This window comes from Melopsittacus undulatus, chromosome 4 (genome assembly GCF_012275295.1).
Source record: "Melopsittacus undulatus isolate bMelUnd1 chromosome 4, bMelUnd1.mat.Z, whole genome shotgun sequence".
NCBI lineage: Eukaryota > Metazoa > Chordata > Aves > Psittaciformes > Psittaculidae > Melopsittacus > Melopsittacus undulatus.
The window spans coordinates 88,322,641-88,346,609 of record NC_047530.1 but is presented as its reverse complement, the minus strand read 5'-3'; the positions used below and the strand labels follow the sequence as shown (position 1 = coordinate 88,346,609).

The 23,969-nt window shown below is 50.5% G+C and overlaps 1 protein-coding gene across 1 annotated transcript; it reads left to right on the top strand.

Annotated features, from left to right (window-relative positions):
- The first annotated feature begins 2,919 nt into the window (after positions 1-2,919).
- On the top strand, positions 2,920-23,689 carry IGFBP5 (insulin like growth factor binding protein 5). Its single transcript, XM_005154072.3, has 4 exons — positions 2,920-4,224; positions 22,500-22,726; positions 22,901-23,020; positions 23,390-23,689. The coding sequence occupies exons 1-4, from the start codon at positions 3,894-3,896 to the stop codon at positions 23,519-23,521; spliced, it is 810 nt and encodes a 269-aa protein (XP_005154129.3). The 5' UTR covers positions 2,920-3,893; the 3' UTR covers positions 23,522-23,689.
- Positions 23,690-23,969: the final 280 nt, after the last annotated feature.

Genomic DNA, 23,969 nt, shown 5'->3' with positions numbered 1-23,969 from the left:
GATGTAAAGAACAGTTAACTGCTGTCCAAATAATTAATTCTCTTTTTGCAACACAGCCATATGTAACACATGGAGCAATGAAGTATATTAGAAGACACTAACAGAAACCTTGGTTTCCTCTGAACACTCTCTCTTTACTCCCCCAGAATAAGAAAGTATGACTTGCAAACATAAAACACGATTGCAATCTGCCTTGGAAGAGCACAAGCCAGGAGAAATGTGATCTTTGTTAGCTGCAAGCTCTCCGACAGCTCACGACCAGCCGAACGCTGCACACTGCCCTGTTGCTGTCTTGTTTTCCCAGGGTAGTGGGTATTTTTTGGTGTCAGCATAGGATGCCGAAAAGACAGCCCTTGTGAAGATCAGGGACAGCATGCACCAGGAGGTCATCTGCAACTCCATCCCAACTGCTGGGCTCAGTGGCTCAATACAGGTAGTAGCCCCATGATTCCCATAGCTGAGACCAGTTTCATAATGTGGGAGACAACCTGCCACCAGGGCACATCTCATAGCTAAAAACTTGTCATTTTCAGATTGAGGATATGACTTGGTTTCCAGGTGTGTTTTTGTAGGTGAATGTCCTCATGGCACAGCACAGGAGTGAAATGAGGGTGGCCAAAGGACAACTTCACACCTCCTGGATTTCTGCCTGCTCTGAAAGCCCAGGAGAAAGTTCCTGGACAGCCCTAAATTAGAGCATCTTCCCTAGGGATAACTTGCAGGATCTCTGCCCCACGGCAATCCAGCCGTGCCCAAGCTTCCTGTGCCAGGGCTTGCAGCTGGGCTCGATGGAGGCAGTTCTCTACACGCCTCACCATTTCGTGTCTTGCAGGTTGGAGTGGGAGTGAAACCTCTCCTCCAGCCCTCCAGAAACTCTCACTGTCTCCATAGCAGGTATTAATATACAGGGCACACTGTTTCTTAAGGGGTAGGAAACAGAATGAGGAAAGCAAATTCCCTCCTACCCTAAGACCTTCCACAAAGTGCTTCCAGATCTCCAGGTGAACAGTGCTCGCTCTCTGCCCAGTGCTGCTTTCTGCAAAGCACCCATTCAGATCAGTGGCAGATACTCATGAAAATCAGCAACAGCATGTACTTAATATGCTGTGAAAGTCATGTCAACTGAAGAAACCATTTTAAATCACTTCTAGATAAAGTCTTAAGGGATTGCTTTTCTTACCTTAAGCATGCTTTTCTATTTATTTATTTTTCCAGTTAACTGTGCTCTAAGCAGAGATTAAGGTAGTATTAAATAAAACCTCTGGAAACCCTCTTGGTAGAAAGAAAAAATAAAAGGCTTAGAAATGCAACTTTTGGGGTTCTTTTAAGGGTAGGAGGGAAGAACAGGAGAGAGTTGATCTTTACTACACAGTCCACACGGGGTAGGAAGGCAGTAAAACAAGGAACACCTCAGAGGTGCAAAAAAAGCCTTGAGTTAAATTTTTGGAGAAGAAGGAGTTAACGCTTTTAAGCAACCATCTCTTCTCTTACCATAGATAAGGGTGCATTCTAGTGGCAAAATCCATGAAATGCAGCTGCATAAATGACTGATCTAAAAAGAAACCTGTGGAATATGAGGTTTTGGAGGAGTGTGTGCACATGCGGAAGAGTTGGGGAAGACTTGAATCGCATGCAAACCTCACCACGAACTGTCTGATCGCTTTTAATTTCCCACTGCCCGGTCGATAGCCCTGTGCTTGCGCTCCTGAGCGAACCCGTAGCTCTTGGCTCTGCCATTCCTGCCGGCGGGCTAAACTCATCCTCCTGCTCCAGGTGTAACACCCGGTGCACAGCTGCCGGGGCAGGCCGCACACCGCAATGCTGGAGATTCCCCTCCCCACGCTTCCAGCTTCCCCGCTCCTAGCAATGCATGAGCACTAAGGGAGGCAAGTGCGAAGGACCACGGCCCGAAGCGCTGTAACCCTTAGGTATGCAGCGGTGGAACAAAAGACAACAACCCCACGCTGCCCAGGACAGAGGATGAGCATTGCAAAGCGCTTTTTCTTCCCTTCTGCCTCCCCACTTTGTGCAGGGCAAGAGACAGAAGAATGAGCTAAAACGTGCACAGTGGACTTCACATGGCAAAATTCCCCTTGTTTTCTGGCATGCCCTAAGCAACAGCGAACTTTTCCACAGAGGAATCTAAGAGTTCTTACAAGCAGGCCAGCCCTCTCTCCTGCTCACTGTCCGGCGGGGTTAACCCCTCCTGTCTGGCAGTGTCATGGGCGCACCCTGGCACTGGGCAGAGGGGCAGAAGAGGCGAGCTGGGCACCCTGCACACACACAAAGGCTCCTTCCCAGGCCAGGGCAGGCAAGAGCAGCTCCTTGGCGTGCATCCAGCCATCTCCCTCCTGTGCTCACCTTGGGAGCTGAGGGGTAGGTGGGTGCCCCCCATCCCCGCTCCGATGGCCTCCAGCCCCCCAGGCAGCAGTTGGAGGTCCGTGCCCCACCAGCACAGCATACAGCTGAGGCAGGATCAGGCCCTACTAACTCACCCCCAAATGCAGAGCCCTGACCTCTCCTTCCCTGACTCCCCACAGCCCAGGCTGCTGTGCAACCCAATTGCAACCACTTTTCTCATTTTCTCCTTTGATTAAATCGTGAAGATATGAACTTCTCCCCCCCCCCTCTTCTCTTCCCCTCCCCATCCTCGCCTTCCCTTCCCCCTCCTCCTCCTCCCCTTGTCTCTCCTCATAATATTATCCTTGATCAGTGCCCGGGGTTTGAAGCCCAGAAGTCAGGAGCGGCGCTCCCCACCCCCACCGGCTCGAGTGCGCACTGATAGGGCCCTCGCTGCTGGCACCTAGTCAAGCTGAGGTGTCATTGGGATCTCAAATTGCAGCGAGGGGCTGGCAGGCAGCCAGGGGCAGTCTATTTAAAAGACAGCCTGTTCTGCAGTATTCAGTCTCTTTAGAAACTTCTCCAGGGGAAAAGTGTTGGGAGATCTACAAAGTGGATTTTTTTTCCCTTTTTTTTTTCTTTTTTCCCCCCCTTCCCCTGTTTTTTACCGCTCCTCTGCAGACTTTGCAACAAAACACTCCAACTTTGCAGAAAACTTTTCTTTTTTATATTTTTAATTTTTCTGCCTTTTCTAGTTTTTTTCCTTTTTTTTTTTGGCTTTATTTTGCCTTTGCAAATCCTGGAAGAGGAAAGCGGGAGGGCTGAACAGAGCCGATCGAAACACAACTTTGCTTCATACCAGGCTTCCCAGCACTTCGCTGCGTCGGGAGGGACTGTTTCTCTTCCTGCAGAAGAAGAGAGAGGGAAGGGGAGCTTTGCATCCCCTCTTCCCTCTGCTGCGTGTTGGGTTTCTCTTTTTCTACCCCTCTTGACTGCTTTGATGCATTAATAGCAGGACACTGGTTTTCAAGGAACTTTGCTCCCTTCCCACCCTGCCTCCTCCCAGCCCTTTGGGAAGAGTGTGTGTGTGCGTGAGTGTGTGAAACCGCCGTCCCACCTCCCCAAACCCCCCTGCTCCCCTCCGCCTCCCCCTGCAACCTGTAGGCTGTGCAACCCCTGCAGGCTTTGATCCCTTTCCCCCCCTCCTTCCTTTCCCCCTCTTCTTCTTGCGCTCCCGCAGATTGCTGTGCGAATTCCCGCTTTCGAGGCGAGAAAAAGCAGAAAGAAGGAGAAAAACGGACAAAAAGACAAAAAACAAACCTAGAGGCCCCCCCTCTCCCAACGCCAAAAGCAAAGCAGGAGGGTCTCGCACCCCGAGAATAAACCCCAGAGCGGGGTTCCTGCACGCAGGGGCTGCGCATTCCGCTCCCTTTACTTCTTGATTTATTTTTTTCTCCTTTTTTTTGCCCCAGAAGGGGCAAGCGGGAAGCCAGCGCCGCCCGCCCCCCGCCCGCGGCACTCCGAGCGCCCCGTCCCGCAGCATCCCCTCCGCGATGCTGCTGCGGCTCCTGGTGCTGCTGGGCGCCTGCCCGGGGCTGTCGCGGTGCCTGGGCTCCTTCGTGCAGTGCGAGCCCTGCGACGGCAAGGCGCTGTCGCTGTGCCCGCCGCCGCCGCTGGGCTGCGAGCTGGTGAAGGAGCCCGGCTGCGGCTGCTGCCTCACCTGCGCCCTGCCCGCCGGCCAACCCTGCGGCGTCTACACCGAGCGCTGCGCCCGCGGGCTCCGCTGCCTCCCGCGGCAGGGCGAGGAGAAGCCGCTGCACGCCCTGCTCCACGGCACCGCCGTCTGCCTCAGCGAGAAGAGCTACCGCGAGCAAGCCAAGGCCGGTGAGTGATGCCCGCCTCGCCCTCCCTCATCTTTCCCGGGTGCTTTCCCGTCTGCCCGCCTGCTTTTTCCACCCCACCACCGTCTCCCGGCTGCATTTCCCCCTCTTCCTGCGTGTTCTTCCGTCCCCTCCGCTTGCTTTTCCGCCTTTCCGGCTCCCTTTCCATCTTTCCGCTGGCTTTTCTACTCCCTCCCACTGACTGCTCTTCCCTGCCCCCCTCCCCCTGCCCGCCTTCCTATTCTTCCGGCTGCTTTTCCTTCTTTCCAGGTGCTCTTCCATGCACCCGTTTGCTTTTCCGCCTTCACGGTTACTTTCCCGTTTTTCCACTCGCTTTTCCATTCCCACTCTTCCATCCCCCCTCCTCCGCCGTGTGCTTTTCTGCCTTCCCGGCTGCTCTTCCATTCCCCTTCACCACCACCAGCTGCTTCTCCATCTTTCTGGCTACTTTTACATCTTTCTGCCTGTTTTTTTTTCTCTCTCTCACATACACATATACAGACCCCAGCTGCTTTTCCATCTTTCCAACTATTTCCCCATTCCTTCCCCACCCCTTCCACCAGCAGCTTTTAAAAGCCCGATGGTTCTTTTCCATCTTTTCTGGCTCCTTCTCCACCACCACCACTTCCCTTGTCTGCTCTGTCATCCCCTTCTTGCTTTTCAACCTTCTTTTTCCATCTTTCTGGCTGCTCTTCCACCCCTCCCATTTGCTTTTCCATCTTTTCCAGCTGCTGTTCCACCCCCTTGCTGTTCTTCCATGCCCCCCACTGCTTTCCCATCCTTTGCATCCATGCCCTTGTTGAACCTCCTGTTGCATCATCTCACAGCCTCCCCCACCCCCCTTAAATTATCACCTCTCGGTTGCCCTGTCCCCAAAGGAAAACTTTTCTTCTGCCACCTCCCAGGTGCACCCTCTTAGTCACAGCTGCATCCCAGTCCTTCCCCCATTGCATCCTTTGCATCTTTTCTGCATCTCCATCCTCACCCTCTCCCTGACCCCTTTCTCTCAGCATATCTTCCACCTTGCTGTGGGGCCCAAATTGACTTCTGCAGGCTGACATACAGCGGAGGGCAGGGCACCTTCTTGCAACCACCTGCCCCATCCCCGAAGTCCTCAAGCACCCCGGGGTTTGTTGCTCAGACTCCCACTTTCCCCTCACCATCACTGCAGCCCTGTCCTCCTGCCTGCCCACTGCTGGACGCCTTTGTTGGGCAGTGGGGTTTAGCCCAGGGAGGTGAAGAGAGCAGGTTCATTAGGAGCAGGGGATCTGCAACTGCAAAAAATAATGATAGTGTCGCTAATAATCAGAACAGGTTAAAAGTAAGCACGAAGGCTGGTGTGGTAGCGCCAGTGCAAAGCCAAGCTTCTGAAATCTTTGCACCTTGCATATGACAAAAGCATGAAAGTAAGCACTCCTCCTCTTTGGCACTCGTTTAACTCCCGTTTCTGGATCCTGTAGCTTGTGCAAGGACGCTTTCCCTTTACTTCTCCAAATACATCTGTATTTCTCCCACATGGTGAAGAGGAGGCAGGGAGGGTGTCTGCACGCTCAGGGGACCAGGGAACCACTCGGCGAAAAAAGAAACAGAAACGAGCCCCCCCCCTTTTTTTTTTGTTCCATGAAAAACTCATTTTTGCTTGTTAGCAGGCTTCTGCTCGTACCCGTGCAATGGGAATCCGTTCCTCCTTCCTAGCACCTAATAAATCTTGATGGTTTTATTATTTTTCCCCTTAGCTGCTTACAGGCAGTGGTTGTGTTGCTACGCTCCATCCTTCAGAGCAAAACCAACTTCTGTGTGTATAAATTCCCCTCTCCCTCAAATGACAACAAATGTCCAAACTCCCTTAAAGCCATCCAGAAACAGCAAATCTGAGCTTGGTTTTCTGAAGGGGAGCTGGAAGGGGTGAGGGCTGGGAGGGGACCCACGCAGGGAGAAGCCAGGAGCTGCGTTCCTGCCGTGGAGCCCGGGAAGCTGGTCAATAACTCGCTGGCAGCAGAGCTATGTGAAGTACCCGGGAGCGCATCATCCCCGGTGTTTATTTACTCTGCGCGTGTCTGCGCACAGCCAGGGGCAGGCGCTGTGTTCGGGAAGGCAAAGCTGTGCAGCTGAAACCGAGCAGCACCGAGGTGATAAGGGCTGATCTTTCCACCCATGACAGAGGTGCCCCATGCAGACCAAAGGCACCTGAAAAAGCTGTGGTGCTTGGTTCCCAGAAGGAATCTATCTTGGTTCCACCTGCTTTGCTCTTCCCAGGGAAACTAGTCCTTTAGCAGGTGCTGTGCATGAAAACCTTGTAATATCACTGGGTTTGGTTTTGTTGGGATGGGGAGCACCTGTTGAATGAACAAGGAGAGGAATAGGAAAGAGATTGCAGGTTGGTTGCAAAACCACCCCCTGGCACTACCTGCACTTCCAGTTTGGACTCCCTGAGCGCTGCAGGGGGCTCTTTTTGACAGATTTTGTTCGCAGCCGGGAGATGAGCCTGGATCCAAAAGGCTGCAGGAAGAAGCTGCGGGAGACCAGCAGGCTCCTCTTGAGATTTGTGAGATTGCAAAAAAGAAACAAAACATAAATGAGGAATTCTTGAGGATGGGAGAGGAAAAAAACTCCTGGCATTCAACTAGTAGCGTGTGAGAACAAAGTATATTTTCATAGGCGTGTTCCTAAGCAACGGGGCAAGGAAAGAAATTAAGTTTGACTTGAACTTTCAGGCCTCTGCCAGTTTGGCCAGCAATGCAGGGACCATGCGCTGGGGAAGCTGGCCTGGCCCTCCCATCTATCAATGACCAAAATTGGCCTGAGCTGCGAACCGCCGAGAAAGAATCAGCACTCTGCAAAATAAACTATGTGACAGCAGCAAGGACTAGATCAAACTGCATTTCTATCTATTTCTGATCTTGGCACTGACAGAGTTCAAAATCGCAGATGCTTTCCTCTTTATAGTTGAGGTGGAGAAGCAACAAGCGGTATTACAAGAGCCCAAGCCTGGGAGGCTGGGCTTGGCTCTTATGTAGACCAGATGTCTTGCCTGAGTACAAGATGCTCCTGGGTACCATGCCTCAGTTTCCTCATCTTTAAGCTGGGCACAGCTGTACTGGCAAATGCTGGACCTACTGAGCAGAATATGTTCATAGTTTGCTGAGAGGTTAGAAATGAAAGAAAGTGTGGGATTAGAGGGCTTTGGTAAGGCTCATTTTAAGTAGACCGATGTGTAGGTACTGACGGGACAGTCCCTGTAATCCTTCCTGGCACAACTGTCCTTTACTGAAAGCCAGACATTATGGTCATAATTGACTGTTCCTGGTAAAAAAACATGAATGAGCTTCATTTATGGCACAGGCTGCAGGATTCTGGGTTTTCTCTATTTTGTTTAGGTTTCCTTTGAAATACACCACGTCTTTCCATTTTTCTGCCCCATGCTCCTGCCAGACTTCCTCTTGCTGAGACAGCAAGGTCAGGCTGAGCGCTGGGGAGCGGAGGGCATAGATTGGAGCCTGCTGCCCTTAAAAAGACTTGTGGAAAAACAAAGGTTGTCTAATATTTCCTTCTCCTCTCTCATTCCTGCTCTCTTTCTAGAAAGCGAGCAAGACTTGGCAAGTTTCCGCACGAAACTGTGAGCCAACGATAACCAGGAGGGGAAAGGAGGGGGGTTGCAGAATTAGCCCTAAGAAAATCATCTTTGCTGCGTCAGCTGGAAGTAGGCGGAGGAGGAGCACTGCCGAGCCCGAGTTTCCTGCGGCTCGTGTTCGGTGCAGTCCTTCATCCCTCCCCAACATATTCCGCCACCCACCCCCACCCCGCGCCATTTATCCTTCCTGCGCTCCCCATTCAGGGACGCAGGGTTTCAGGAGTGAGCAATGGGGCTGTGGCAGGGCAGGTGGGCAGCTGAGATCTGGGGTCCATGGTGAGGGTGAAGGTTAGGGCAGGGGTCGTGGGAGCGGGGCACTTGGGATGCACTGTCTTGCAACCATGTGTTGCTCAGGGAGGGACCCGGCTGGTACAAGCAGCAGGTCCTTTGTGCGAAGCAGCTCCTGAGCTGTCAAGGCAAAAGCTAGTAGCAACAGGTCTGCAAAGCCTCAGATCCGAAACAGGAAAATCTCCATTTTTCTTTTGATCTGAAGTTTCAACAACAATAATAATATATTAAAAAAAAAAAGTGAAATGCATCAGGTGCCAGCAAGAGCCGGGTTTCTGCGGTGTGTGTACGGGGGAGGGAGGGATGGGGTGGTTCAAACAGGAAAGGAGGGGCCTTGGCTGGAAAGACTTTTCTGCAGCCTGGATTCAAAGGAAGGAGGGAGAATATTAAGTAGTTGATCCAAATGAAATTCCTGCCGGGTGCCAGCAGAGTTCACCGGAGAAAAAAACGTAGCTCTGTGCGTGCGTGCATAATAGATCTGGTCCCCAGCTCCTGTGCAGCGCTATCAGCCTGGACCCGCACCAGGTGAATGAAGAGAGCCCCTCCAGAGCCTGTACTGTACTCTCTGCAGGGGAGAACAGGGGCTGGCCTTAAATGGGAGCCCCCACAAACCTGAGAGGTGGCTGTGTGCCTCCTCCTGTCAGTATTTAAGCACCAGTATCCTGTGCCCAGATGTCTGTCGCAGCTTTGTCACGTCAGTGTGTGACCAGAGTTGTGTGCGACTGGAAGTGTTTGCATGATTGCGGGTAGAGGTGTCTCCTCAGGCCCAGAAGAAGGGAGTAGGAGAGCTCGGGTATGTTTTGTGCCAGCTTCAAGACAGCCCAGGTTTCTTTTGTCGTGTAGTCTGGCTCACGTGTGTCAGGGCAGACAGGGAGGAAGAAGAGGAGAAGCAAGCAGGCACTGCCTTGCACAGAGTGTGGTCCTCTGCTTCCTCCTAACGTCCGCTGGAAGTTTTACTCATGCTGGGCTGAAAGACATTGCGGATGTGAGAGTAGCTGTGGGAGTTTTTAAAATGGGGATGGTTCTCTGTGCTCTTCACCTAAACTGGAAAGCCTGGAAGCACTCTGGGAAGGGGGCAGGAACCTCCACCCCCTCCTCTGCTCAGCAGGTGAGCTGGTAAGAACAGCTGCAGCTCATTTCACCTCTGTTCAGTTACAGGGGAGATAAAAGGGCCCACGACACAGCAAATCCTGCGTATTTTTTTACCAAGCACTTAGTAGTGCTGATTTAAGGTCAGACATAAATGGAGAATTTGGCTGGAACACACCTGTCCTCGATGTGGGCTGCAGAGCAGCAGGATTAACATGCACGGGAAAGATATGCCTGTGAACATACACACACATGTACCTGTTGACACACCCACACATGCCTGCACAATGGTTTAATGTGTGCAGATACACACACGGAGCATTTTTGTCTCTCGGGCAGAATGGTTTCCAGGCAGCACACACAAACCTCTCATAGGTGCAGTGGTTCTGCTTACGAGTAGCACATCGGTATTTTGACATCAAGATTAGATACTGGCATACAGACCAGCCTACCCTATTCGCCCACTGAGGGCTGAGAAATGAGATGCAGCAGGTGAGCATATCAAACAACAGGAGGCAAGGAAGGAGATGGATGCAAGATATTCCTTCCAGACAGCTGTGTGGATCAGCACTCACACGCTGTGCTTGGAAGTGGCTTGTGTTTTTTGGGATAGAGCAAGTCTACATTAGTTAAATACCTTGAGAGATACCCCAGTGAAAATGAAGAGAGGTTGCAGTTTGCAGGGGGCAGCCAATCCACCTCCTGCCTTATGCCAGGGCTGCAGGATATGTGCAGAAGGCAGTGGTGCCTGGTGGCATCAGTGGCGATCATGCTGGGGGCACTGAAGGAGCTGGGACCCTTCAAACTTCTCTTTGCCCAGGCAGCAACTGGCCTTTGGGAAAGTAAGAAAAACTTAATTGGGAAAAGATAGCAAAGCTGCTAAGATGTGACAGGCTGAGGGCAGAAGAAATAACCTCCACCACTGAGGAGGAGGAAGCAGCAGGACCTGAAGACATGGGGCATGCACAAGTCAAAGATGATCCAAAGAGTTTGGCTTGGGTGAACTCACTGGCAGCCAGCATAATAATCACCTAGTCATTTGTAAGGAGATTTTTTACAGGCAGAAAGATAGATACTATCTGTTTATCCTCAGGACGGGTGTAGCTGAAAGTATGAGGAAGCCCTGCTGGCAAGGAGGAGGAGGGATATTTGGTGCCTGCATTCTGGGATCCCCTAAAACCTGGACCTAGTGGGTCCATATAGCAAGAGCCTCCACACTGGGTCTCTTGTGGGGCACAGAGTGTGGTAGAAGCTGTTCCATAAATCCTGGCCCTGGGGGTTGCCTGTTTGAGATCACTGGGCATGCCTTGGCCCCTTCTGGAAGGCTCACATCACATCTGGTGATGAAGGATTGATGTCCCCATCCTCTCGCCACTCAACCCTCACAAGATATGCTCTACTCCCTCAGCTGTGTAGCCAAGACAGCTCTCAGCAAGATGTTGGTTTTGAGGTGGCTCTTTGATGCTAGTGATCTGAGGGAACCCCTTAGTGTCACTCTGCTGCTTGCAGTTAATCCCAGCAGGAGCCAGCATAATGTGTTTGCAGAAATTTGGGACTTTTGTTGGTTTGATGTGGGCAAATTTGCTCTCAAGCAACTCAAGGAAGCTGTTTCTCAACAGCTGGGATGGGTCTCCTGTCTATGATCTTTCCAGGACAAGTGTGCTAACTGTCCATCAATCCACATCTTTTAGATACCAGCTTTTGGCTAGAAGACCACACCTTCACTGAGCAATGCCTGCAGGAAGGTCCAAGCGTCACCTGTGGGGAGAGAGATCTGTTTGACAGGCTAAACCCTGAGGAGGCATCTTAAAATGTATGCCTGTGGAGTCAGTGGGCATTTCTTATGTGGCACGCATAAAGCCTTGCTCTCACTAATACCCTTATTCTGTAGAACCCTCAGATATTCTCACAATTTTTCCAGATGCCTCCACCCCAGTGGTACTGCCTCTTTCATGCAGAATTTGGGAAGGGGGTGTCAATACCCACCACCACAAAATGGCACATCATTCCCTATTAGCCTGGCAGGGCTTGATCCTGCAAGATGCTGAGCACCAGAGCATCACAGACTGGGGCAGCTAACCTCCTCCATGGGAGCCAGACACCTCAGTCGTTGAAGGTCTGCAAGGCCAAAGCAGAAGATTATGTTGGGTTAGGTAGGATTGGAAAGCTCTTAGCAGCTGTCTACCTTGAGGGATGTTGGCTTGTTTGCCTGTTGGATGGACACAGCTGGCTGACTGATGGAGATAATTGTTATGTTGATGGAGATAACTGGTCTGGTTGCTATTTAAAGCAAGAAGATAATCCTGAGAGATACTTCAGGAAGTGATCCTTTAGCTAACCAAGAGACGGAATGTGTCTTAAAGGTAACTTTGGGTGCAAAGTTGGCCAATAGTCATAATTCCTTTTGTAGAAAACTAATAGAAATATTTTCTTTTTGCAGAGTCAGATAGGATTCAACCTCCAAAGAGAAATCAACAGATCCGTTTATTATTCATGCTTAAGAGATCAGATGTTATGCATTGTACTAATGAAAAAAAAAAGTCTAGTAATTAAGCAAGCCAGGGAACAACTGGCTTATAGAACCTACCTCTCATTTTTTCATTTAAAAGAGATACTGGAAAAGAAGTTTTGTGAGGGAGGGACTGCATAGTTTTTATACCTGTCCAGCAGTGAGTTATGGTGCTGCTACAGTTATGTCTTAATAATGTCTAAATACACAGTGGCATTTGACTTGTGGCTTCTGCTTTCCTAAAGAAATAGCAGAAATGGGTGAAATTTTACTGCATCATTTCATAACCATTTCAGTGTTCAGTTATTTGGTTTTGTAATAGCAGAGGTGGCTTGAGGTGGCCGGAAGAACTAAGAAGTGCAACAGGGATTTTATCATTCCAAAAAGGTTTTGGACTTGATAACCCTCTGGCAAACTGGAGGTCTGTACCCTTTGCTCCATCAAAGGACACATATTTTTTAATATTGAAAAGCATCTTTGCTTTGTGTTGGACCAAAGGGAATTGGTTTACTGGTATGCGGTGATCTAGTGTAAGGAGGGAAATGGTTAGGAGAGACAAGAGTCATCTGCCAGGATCAAACTTGGGCAAGTTACTGCTTATCAGAATTGTCAGAGTGTGAACATCAAACTTCTGCTACTTCTTTGTGGTAGTGCTTATGTGGACTGAGAGATTAAATAATAGGCAGGCCTACTCCAGGTGAAGGCTTTCTGAGAGAAGGAACCATTAAGAAAGTAGAAGGGAGTCCTGGGGGCAGAGGTGGAAATCTCATAGCTCGGAACTCATAAAAGTCAGGTTGGACAGTACATGTGACACTGTGTCATCTGGTGCTGACACAGAGTTGAGCAATGGATGATCTCACACATCTTTTCCATCTAGTTTAAGGCAGAACTCTGAAAGTCAGGCTGAGGGCCTAGAAATTAATCCAGGTTAGGCTGGAGTTTGCAATCACAGCTGTACACCTGAAATACTTGTGGTGTTCCACCAGTTCTCACCCTGCACCTGATACAGGTGCATCTGCAGACTCCATCTGATGTGCCCTCACCTCTCTTTGGGGCAAGCAAAGGGTTTGGCTTTCTTGGATCTTCGAGTTACTGGCTGCTATATGTAACATAAGTGGGGATGGATCTTTTGATGGAGACTACCAGCCTCCTGCGAGAGCAGCACCTCCTGGATTCAGTTCCAGTAAGTCAGTTGTTAAAAGCTTCTGCTTAATACAAAACTAAATCAGATTCAAAACCCTGACCAAAAGGCAAAAGCCACTTTCATCCGTAAGCAAGCCAGAGAGCTTAGCATAAACTGTAGTAGCTATTTTCACAGTACATCTTCTTCTCAGGATCATCTCCTTTAATACAGTCTTCCCATTAGTTGCACAGTGTTCATAGTATTGCTACAATATCCACAGTGATATCCCAAGCTTTTAATAGCCACCAGCAACAGTCTTCTTGGTTATGCTTCTAAGGTCTTCTAAGCACCTGGCTCTACAATGATTTGTCAGATTTGAGTTTCAGTGATCAGCGTCCTGGCAGCATCCTGCTTTCAAGTCCAGGCTTCTTGACAGCTCACATGTATTGACACCAACCTTCAGATGAGTTTTAGAAACAGACCCCACATAGTCCAAGAGACCAAAGTTACCTAATCTTTTCCTTGGTGACATTTCCTCCATCACTGCTGTACAGCTGCCTGCATCCAAAGAAGTCCCCATGTCCTCTTCATTCTCATATAATAATAGTAGTTGATGGATACTATTGGAGTTCTCTTTCAACCCATCTCACCTCCTTCTTTCTAAAGGACACGGCAAGATTTTTTCCAAGTGATCTCTGATGGCCAGATGAGCAGTTTGCACTCTTTTGTTTCTATTCAGAAGATTTGAAAGCATGTGTGTTTTCTAAGTAGGGTTTCCTTTTTATGACACAGGTAAGCCCCATGGAAAAACTACTGGTAAACAATTCAGTGATGCTGTTAAGAGTTACTTCACATTTTCCTCACCTTTACTGTCAGTTGGACAGACACTGTCATGCAGTCTTCTTCCCTGAGTTTTCTGTCTTCGTTTTTTTCTGCTCTTAATTCCATGACAGCCTGGTGGGTTTTTTGCCTCCTTTATAACAACCAGTGGAATATGCCACTAGGATGGATTTGTTGAAAAAGATGCAAGACTAAGGAAGACGAATTATTTCATCCTTTCAGGAAGGAAGAATATGTCTTGGTCACTATGATATTGAAAGATGATTTATTTAGATTTCTCTTGGCCATTCTTCAATTCAGCTCTCAGCTTCTTATGCAGTTTCAGCATATGGAATGGGGAACATCTGCAGTCTCCAGATGATGTGAAGGAAATATGTTTTATCTTCCTATCATCAGTGCATCAGCAACAGGAGCTTCTTGATGTAAATCTAATCCTGAAATGCTTCCTTCCCCTCCACTTGGCAGTTCAGTTCACTGGAAGATAACTTTGTTCAGGAAATGTCAGGCTGATACCAGCAGCTATCTAGAAACAGAGTGCCTGCAATTTTGCATGATCAGCATTCATTTAATTGAAATGGATGGATGTTTGTTCATGTTCTTACCAGAGGGAAAAGCTCTGAAAAGTTTCCCAACTCTTTTAATGGTTAGACAGTTTGGATTCTCTCTTGCATAAAAATGATTGTCAGTGAGAGTCAAGTCTCTGGCCATGCAGCCTGTTGACCCAGACCCTTACCTAGTCTTGGTGTGTCATGTATATGCATTGCAAACTCCGTTTGCTATAGCCTTTGCTGAGAATTGATCATAGCCAGATTTGGGAGCTCTCTGGAGAGAAAGAGATGGATCAAAGACAACACCTCTCGGTGAGCCCTAGTCCTTGCTTGTACATCCCAAATCAGAAGCAGCTGAGCCCACCAGCTAGTGCCCATGCTTGGCTCTTCCAGCACAGCAGGGATGCTTAAAGTCTGTCAAACTAACATCTAACAATGTATAGGGAGCTCCTATACATTATGGAGCTCCTCGTTTCTAAACCTGCTTTTCTCCTTACACTGGGGAATTGCTCCCAGGGAGTTTTATTTTGTGGCTGCATCAAGAAAGGGCAACTCAGGAAAGCATCATTTGGCACACAGCAACACAGGTCCTTCTTTACACTTCCAGTTCCCATAACTGTATATTTCCCACTTCCATGGCACTTGCTGGCACTGCAGAGAAGTGGTGCTGACCCAGAGATCCGTTCTTACAGATAGGCTCTGCGCTTCCAGCGTAGACCAAAACATGAGCTGGTTCCCTTGAGAGCTACTTTCCCACATACTGAGCTGTATTTCTCCCCCATCCAGCTCTGTATGAGGACACTGAGGTCATCAGGACGATGATCTCCCTTTCCCATGAATCCTGTGTGAACCTGGGGGCAGCCCAAGCACCTGATATTCACGCTCTGCAGGTGAGCCCTGCCTGATGCAGCAGAATCTGCATCCACAGGTTTCTGCTGAGGAGACATTACTCTCCTGAGAAAGAGCTGGTCTTCCAGGAGAGTTCAGCAAAGTCCAAACAATAACTTCAAAAAAGTACACATTACAGCCATGTAGCACATCTCTCTGCTATCCGTCCCTGTTCTCTGAAGCTTGTAAGGTATTCCTGAGCTGTTCCCAAGCATCTTTCTGGCTCTTGGATTAATAAAATGGACATAAGTCTTAACCTAGGGTTGAGTCCTTCCAGCCCTCTAGCAGCTTTTTCACCTCTTTTCTGAGCCTGATCCTGCTGTTCCATATCCTTCTCTTAAAAGGTGTCTCTGTGGAACAAGAGAGTGATGTTCCAGCAACTTTCAGAATGCTGTCACAGGGATATAATGTACTGGAATATTCCAGAGCTGTCTTCCACAAGCTTGTATGGCTTTTGGGACATGGACTGTTTGGACTCTGATCATATGTCTTTGCAGGGGACTAGGCATGGTGGGGTATAGTTGATGTTTTTGTGGACACTTCATGGTGCTTGACTGCTAAAGACTTCTTTCTATGCTCTGCAAATCACAAAGGTGATTTGCCACCTTTGGCATTTGTTGGGATACCTAATTCCCAGTGAAGAACACAGGGTCTGGGTTTTCTTACCACCACCCCTATGCCTGTAAAATAGTTTGTCACTGCTGCCCATAAGAGCTATGTAACAGACTGCAAAGGGACCAGTACTAAATAGGTTGTAGGATTTATCTTTCTTAACTTCAGATCTTTGGAAGCCTAAGAGTGACCATTGGAGGCACAGGAGGAGAGACTACAGCCTCTAGAGACATGTTGTTCCACCCTAAAATCAGCACTCAAGCCAAGTGATGGAGCTGGTCACAATTTGAAGGGTGCAGCATCTCTGCAATGAGTTAGACATGGAATTTAGCCATCCAGCATAGCCCAGACACTTCTGTATTAGTACATGGGCGTTATTTAACCCAGATCTGTCATAAATGCCTGTTGCACATTGCTGGGACTAGTGGAATGTAGGGTGGCAGTCCAGGCAGGGCTGCTGTTTTCCTATCCTTCTCAGTGTGTGGTGTCTCCTCCCAGTCTCACTGCCTGCAAGCATCACCAGCGTGCTCCCTCGCCAGTCCCTGCTGCATGAGCCATGCCGGCCTGCTGCCGAGGCCCCACCAAAGCACAAAAGTTCGTTGAAAGTCCAAGGCACATAGCAGCTGGCTCTGCAGCAGCCAACACCCTGGGCTAGCAGGCGACTGGCCAGAGCCTGCATCCCCAGCCCTGGCTGCTCCTTCTCTGGTGGGCGCCAGACAGCCTTGGGCTGGGCGGGCGCCTGAGATCACTGCCTGACCTCACCAGGGCGGTGATCTGGGCTCAGTGGCCCCAGCCCCAGGCACAGCACCTGAGCCGGCTCCACTGCCCACCCTGCAGGGCTGTGCACAGGGCTGGGGGTCATTCACTGCTGTGCTAGGGTTGTGCCTGCAGTGGGACTGTAAATGAGCTCTTCCTCATTAGGGCAGTGAAAGCTCCCTTCTAGGCTGATCCCTGTGGCCTCCAGGGAGCTCAGGAATGCTTTTGCTCAGTTGTGCTCTCCAGCTGCCAAAGGGCGCAAGATGAGATGAGATGACCCTCCTCTCTCCGCATCCCTGCCCTGCCTGCATTCTGAGCATGCAAACACAGCGGCTGACCCTGTGTGCTGACCGGGAGGGAGGGATCTTTATTTTGCTGTCATGGGCAAGACATGTCAAGGCTGGAGAAGAACTTGCCTGCCCATCCCAGGAGGTTTTGGTGTAGGTCTGGTACATCCCCTCTTCTGGAGTGGGGACAAGTGGGGAGGGCAGCTGGGTGAAATGCATGAGCAGCGTTTTTACCAGCCAGGGTCCTGAGCACAGACTTCTGTATAAGGCCAAGACTGAAGAAAAATAGGTACACCTCTAATGTGATTTGCAGTAAAACGCTGATTTCAGGGACAGCACCGACATTCCTCTTCTCCCAGCTACAGGGAGCCCAGGAAGCTGCTTTACATTGTCCAGCAAGAAGCAGTATCATAAAGGATGGGTGAGGAAGGAGAAATGGGAGGATTCTGCCCCTCTGGCAAGTGCAGCGAAGAAGACAAAAACTGAGTTCAGCACTTACTGCCTCTGCCTGCATGTGTGTGTAAAGTCCAGCAAGAAGACACAAGCAGCCAGCATGGGGCTGGGCAGATAATGGAGCCACCGTAGATAGGAGTCTGCATCTGTTTGTGCTGGAGAGCTGTTGTTATGGGTGAAGCTCAGAGGGAGTGACCAGATCTGGTTCTGATTAGCACTTTGGGGTCCTGATCAGTGGGAACTGCAGAAAAAAATCCCTCCCTCTCTCTCTCTGCCTCTTCCATAAGTTTCTTCCTTTCTCCATCACCAGCACCAGCTGCCTAAGTGTGTTATCCCAAAATGTTTTCCCTCCCTCCAAAAAGAAAGACGAATGTCAGAGGTCACCCAGACAGATTTGGAAATCACCATGCTGTAAGCAGCAATGGGGTGGAAACTGGGGTCATCCAAAGACAGCTGCCACCAGGGCCCAAATTTACAAAGAGAAAAGGATTTACAAAGGAAAAGTGGGGTGGTGGCATTACTCGTGAAGTCCTGCAGCTGGGGGTATGCCCTTCATGGGCATACTGGGAGGTAGCACTTAATGTTGGGGGTAAATCCTCCTGCATTGGAGAGTGGACATACTGTGCACTGTTGCACTGTGCTGTTCAGTGGGAGACTGCTCTATAACCAGCAATGTTTCAACGCTGGATGATGTAAGGCTTGGTTTCCATCTTCTAGTGAGAACTTCTGAACAGAGATGGCTGAGTTTGGGGACAGAGGAAGGACAGGGAAACTTCTCAAGGTCTCCACCAGTGACGTTTGTCATTCCTATGCCAGAGGTTTAATTGAGATCCCCGCTAAGTCGTTCTACAACAGCTTTCTGCTCAAGCAGTGTGTTATGTTAGTGCTTACACTGTAAATAGTAATAATCATGATAATAATCAAGAGGGCTGTTCAGCAAGGTTGTGCTATGGTTGTGCTTGTTTTTCTTAAGGTGTATGTGGCTTTTTTGGGGGGGGTGTTTGAACAGGACAGCAAGTTCTCTAGCAGTGGGCTGTGGAAGTAACAAGCATGGATCATTAATTACCAGCCACAGTCAATAAGATACTTTTCCTGCCTTTCTGCCAGAAACCAATGAAAACATGTTACAGAAGATCCAGCCATTTGGATAAAGCTTCCTGCTCTGCTCTGTAAAGTCAGCAGGCAGGGAGGTAGTGTTCCCACATGCCCTGCACCCACGTGTGAACACACACCCCTGCCCTGTGGTGAGCTCACACATCTCCAACACATCTGAATCATGGAAGCACCCTGGTTGGGTTTTGGCCCAGATGCAGGAAGGTGCCCTGGCTGCTCTGGGTGGTATCTGTTGAGGACAGCAGCCAGACAGACAGAAGCAGTTTGTAGCTTTCCAGAACTGTGCCTGGTATTTTGCTACACTGCATCCTTTCTGTGGTGGCAGAGTGAATGGGTTGGAAATGGCTCCTGCTAGAGAGCAACCCTTGGCCAGTCCAGAGTGGGGAGACGACTGTGCCCTCAGCATGGGACAGAGGACAGTCCATGCTCTTCTATGACTATTTTCTGTCTCTCAGGGCTCGTGGGAGCCTGCACGGATTTGGACATCTACATCACAGTCCTTCTGGCCTAGCCTGTGTCAGGACCATATGCAGATGCGCACCCTTTTTTCCCTGGGCCCTCCATGGGCACTGCAGCATCAGATCAGACAAAAAGCCACAGGCTGGCTTTGATTTGAGTTTAGTCTCCTGCTTTGGCTGTACAGTCAACATCCTCTTCAGGTGGCTTCAGCCCAAGTCTCATCTCCAGGGTAACCAAGCATCCTTGTCTTGGCCAGCAATGTCATTCTTCCGTGTGGCCAGTGAGCCTGGGACTTCCTCCTGAGAAGGGATGGAGGTGTGAAAGCTACCTCCTGCTTCCCAGTGTCCCCGGGCTGGGAACAGGGTGAGCAGGGCTTTCCTGCCAATGCCTTGTGCCCATAGCTTAAATAGAGACATGCAGCATGCTCTGCCTCTGCAAAGAGCTGCCTGCCTAAAACCCAGTTGCTGATTTGGCAAGGTGGGTGGGAGCAGGCAGAAAAGGGCTGTGCAGCGGGCCAGATGCCGACAGCAAGGGAGGAGGAGCCCCAGCCTCCTTCCTCAGTCTCAGACAGGCACAATTAGGGCTCTTTTGGGGAAACTGGGAGTTGCTGCTGCTGGCATCTCCTCAGGAGTAGAGGCGCAGCGGTGCCAATGCTGCCTGCCACGAGCCAGCCAGGGTGGCATATGGAGGTTAATGAACAAGCTGGAGGGTGAGGATGAGTGTAGGGGCTCTGGAGATGCTGACAAGCATGTCTGGTCCTGGCTGCTGGTTGATGCAGATGATCCAGCCAGGAGGCAAAGGGGGGCACTGCAGGGTGCAGTGCGCCCTGGCTTTGCCTTTCCCTCTCATGTTGGCATCAGCAAGGTCCCTCACCAGCTGCCCAGAGCTTGTCAGGAGCTTCTGTGTCAAGAGACCTCTGCCCTTCAATTTGTCAAAATTGGCTTGTTAGTATCAAATTAGGGAATAGATAGGTGTGTGAGCAGGGAGTGCTTCAGCTTTGTTGCTGGAAGAAATTAGGCTATAAAAATCATCAGAGGGTGGATGAAAAAGATCCCTCCAAGGCATCCATGGGGTTCTCGCTGGGAATTAAAGACCTGAACTAGACACCACTGCTGAGCAGCAGACAGAGGAGGCCTACCACATCCCTTGCTGTGTTGCTGCTTGACCTGTGGGTGCCAGGGAGGGTGAAGAGGGTCTTTTCCAGGTGCCTTTTTGGTTCCACACTGGCCTCCGGCTAGGAGCTAGGCAGCTTTCCATGTATGTTAGCCCTCAGCTCCCTCTGCAGACCACTGGGCTCCTGTGGCTCCTTCTCATCTCCCCTTGCTGAAAAGGCTCCACATTAGTCCCCAGCTTGCCCTGGGGCAGCTTGAAGGAAGCAGGGAAATAAAGTGCTTGCAGAGGCTGAAGCTGCTGACTATGTGAGCAGGGTGAGCTGCTGCAAACGCCCATTGCACCTCGAGTCCTGGGGACTGGACACCCTGTGCTGTTTTTCTGACTGACCCTCACTGCCTTGTTTGTTATTTTAGGTTTGCCTAGGTAGCTGTGCCTTTCGTGTTTGTTATTGCAGAGGTAATGAGCTGTGTCCCTCTTGTGTGATTGCAGGGTTGCCTGCCCCGGTGTGAATCCTGCCCTTAATTATGGTCAGGAGATGCCCTGGCTCTGCCTTCTGTGGCTCTGGCAATGCGTGCCAGAGGGGATTCCCGGGACAGATCACAGCATGCTTCGTTGCCGTGGAAGGGCTTAGTCACTGCGGCTGTCTCCGGTCTCTTTGCAGACCTTGAATGCCGCAACTTCTTTGAGGCAAAGCGTTCACTTCTGCTGCACCTTGTACAGTGACATTTCCTGGAGAACAAGATCATTCCCAGTTACAACAATCTATTCCCTATCCCTTGTCTGCCATCCCCTTATAATAGAGGAGCCCTGACCTGTAGGGCCTTTGAGTCCTGCAGCAAGAAAGAAACCCCAGGCATATGCACATCGTGGGGCAAAATGGCAAGAGGACCCTGTCCTGGAGAGATGTGTGAGTCCTGGGGATGGTGCATGGAGTCATTAAAGTGGTGTGGGCAGTTAGGAGGGTGCTGAGTCTGAGATGCTGATCCAGCGCTATTCTTGTGGAAGAAAACAAAGAAAAGTGCAGCTTTGACAAATAAGTGGCCGTGGAAGACTTCTGGGTTCTGCAGGGAGAGGGCAGATTCACCTTGGCAAGGAGGAAGAAGAGAACTGGGAGCCGTGGAAGGCTTGAGGACCCAGTGATCAGCCTGTCCCCTGGGCCACCTCCAAGCCCCCGTTGCGATGTGTGTGACGGGCCAATGCTGCCATCTGCCGCTGAGCAGCGCGCCTGTCCCTGTCTGTGCCTGTCGGTCCCCTGTCACCGGGCATCCCCAGCGCAGCCCGGTGGGGCAGAGGCATCGCCTTCCCCCTGGGCGGCATCTGGGCTCCGGGGAGCAGCTGGTCAGCAGGGAGACTCCTGTTTGCCTTGTTGGGGAGGGAGGTTATCTGTCTTTATTCTCATCCTGAGCTTTTTTCTTTTGTTCCAACAGTGATGTTGGTAGGAGGGGCAAAATTGGTTCCCAGCTGACTTCACCATAGGGTTGCAGGAGGGAATGAGCCACGTTCACTGGCACTGGAGTCATGGGAGATGCCTTGCAGGGAGGAAGTTCAGTGGCTCTGTGATTCTCCTTCTGTTGCTGTGGGTTTCCCTGTGCTCACTTGCCAGCCCTAGCACAAGCCTGTGTTAGTTCAGGGTTCCTGGGAACCAGGAGCTGGGAGAGCAGGAGCCTCAAGAGCTTTAAACTATTCCAATTTAGTCCAGAAATAACCCTTTTTCACTCTGGTGGCTGTACTAAATGTCACAAGTCATCTAAGTTTAGACTGTCACTAGCTTGCTCCTATATATAACCACGCAGTGCCCCTGCCTGCATCCCGCCGGCACAGGTCACACTGGGGCAGTCCGAGGGATCTATAGAAAGGCAACTTCCATGGACAGAGCCTAAACGTGCTGTCAGTACCATTGGTGGCAACTGCAGTCAGGCAGCTTTGCTGTCACCCCAGGCTTTGCTGGCTGTTTAGTGCGTGCCAGCAGACAGGGGCTAGTTCAGTCCTGTCAGCGTGGGGCTGCAAGTGGAATTCCCAGGAGATCCCAGCACTTGTCAGCCACGTCTTTGGCATTGCTGCTGAAGTGTCTGCCCAGCCGGACAGTGGCTTTGCTGTGTGATTGACCTTGACTTTGCAGTTGTCGCATCTTTGAGCATCCCTGGCTTTTGCTCTTCCATCTCAAGGCTGGGTGGAGTGTGAATTTGTCACTTAATCCTCTCACCATGGCTAGAGAGGGGCTTTTCTGCCACATTTTGTGTTTTATCTGGTCCTTACTGGGTGTGAGAGAAACACCGCAAACGATGGTGGTGTTATACGTAGGAGCCTATCCTAGACTCCCAACTCTTCCATGCCCTCAGACACCTTCTTATTCTGAGCTTGAGGATCACACAAAAGCCATGCCAAGTCCCACACAGTGGGATAAAGCCAGGGCTGTAGGCAGCAGTTGGGAAAGTGATTTATTTGGTCTCTTGCTCCTATCCTGCCTGGTGCAAAGATGTCCTCTGGGGTTGGGCAGGAGGCTCTCTATGCCAAGGCAAGCCCCAGTCAGCTGATGGAGACCTGACAGTTTGATACCCCTTCTCTTCCAGAACGGGAGTCCCGAGAGCATGAGGAGCCAACCACGTCGGAGATGACAGAGGAGACCTACCCACCCAAGGCCTACCGGCCCAAGCATGGGCGCCTCTCCGAGCTCAAGGCTGAGGCCCTGAAGAAGGACCGCCGTAAGAAGCTGACCCTGGCTAAGTTTGTGGGCATGGCGGAGAACACAGCGCATCCTCGTGTCGTCATCCCCGAGCTCCGGCAGGAGTTTGAGCTGGTGGGTGCCTTCACCTTCCTTCCATGGGCTCCTGTTGGCAGGGGGCTGTGGGAAGGCTTTGTCCTCCTGAGGAGCATGTGCCAGTGTGGGGACAGGGGACCTGGGGGCATTTGCAGCTGGAGGCTTGCTATGAGGTTCTCCCCTTCTCACACTCCATCTTCTCCCTGCTGTCAGGGTCCCTGCCGCAGGCACATGGAGGCATCCCTGCAGGAGCTGAAGAGCAGCCAGCGGATGGTCCCCCGTGCGGTCCACCTCCCCAATTGCGACCGAAAGGGCTTCTATAAGAGGAAACAGGTAAGCAGGGAGGGTTTTTCTGCTGCTGTGCTGGATGGAAAGTATGGAGGTTTTCCTCTGCTAGGCTGGTGTGGGAGGCATGTTTAGTGGTGGGTGGCCTTACTGGTGGCTTCATGTGCCATTTGGCCTGAAGCGAGCATCCTGAAGGAGCTTTTTAGAGAGGAGGAAAAGTCAGAGAGCCCTTGGATGAATTAGCAGCCAGGATAGAGATGTGCTGAAAGCAGAGAGCAGGAACTAGGTCCTACCCGGCAGATTGCATTGCCGAGTTGAAAGGGGCAAAGCGCAGGGGTGATCCTGGTCTCAAGCACAAGGGAGCCAGACGGTGTCTGGTGGCCAGCTCCTGATCTCTGCCCTTGGTTGTCTCTGCAGTGCAAGCCCTCCCGCGGCCGGAAGCGTGGGTTATGTTGGTGTGTGGACAAATACGGCATGAAGCTGCCAGGGACTGACTACCTGAGCGGAGACCTGCAGTGCCACGCGTTCGACAGCAGCAACGTGGAGTGAAGTCGCATCCCCTCCCTCTGCCCCATCACTACCTACCCAGGCTCCCTTCCACCCTCCCCTCCACACCTCCCCGTGCCCCGGGACTCCGATTCCTTTCATCTCATGTAAGAAGAAAAAAAAAGACAGGAAAAGAAAAAAAGAGAAAGGAAGGAAAAGGAAAAAAAAAAGAGGAAGAGAAAGAAGTAAACAAAGGAAAAGAAAAAAAGAAAAAAGAAAGAAGAAAGGAAAGAAAGGAAAAAAGAAAAGAAAGGAAGAGAAAAGGAAAAGAAAGGAGAAAAGAGAAAAAATAAAAGAAAAAATAAGAGAAAAGAAATGAAGAGAAAAGAAAAAAGAAAAAGAGAAAAGGAGAAAAACAAACCCTGAAGAAACTGAGGACTCGGAATCTGCAGCAGCCTCTTGACGACAAGGACTCAGCAAGGAAAGGACAAAGCCAGAGACAAACCAGTTG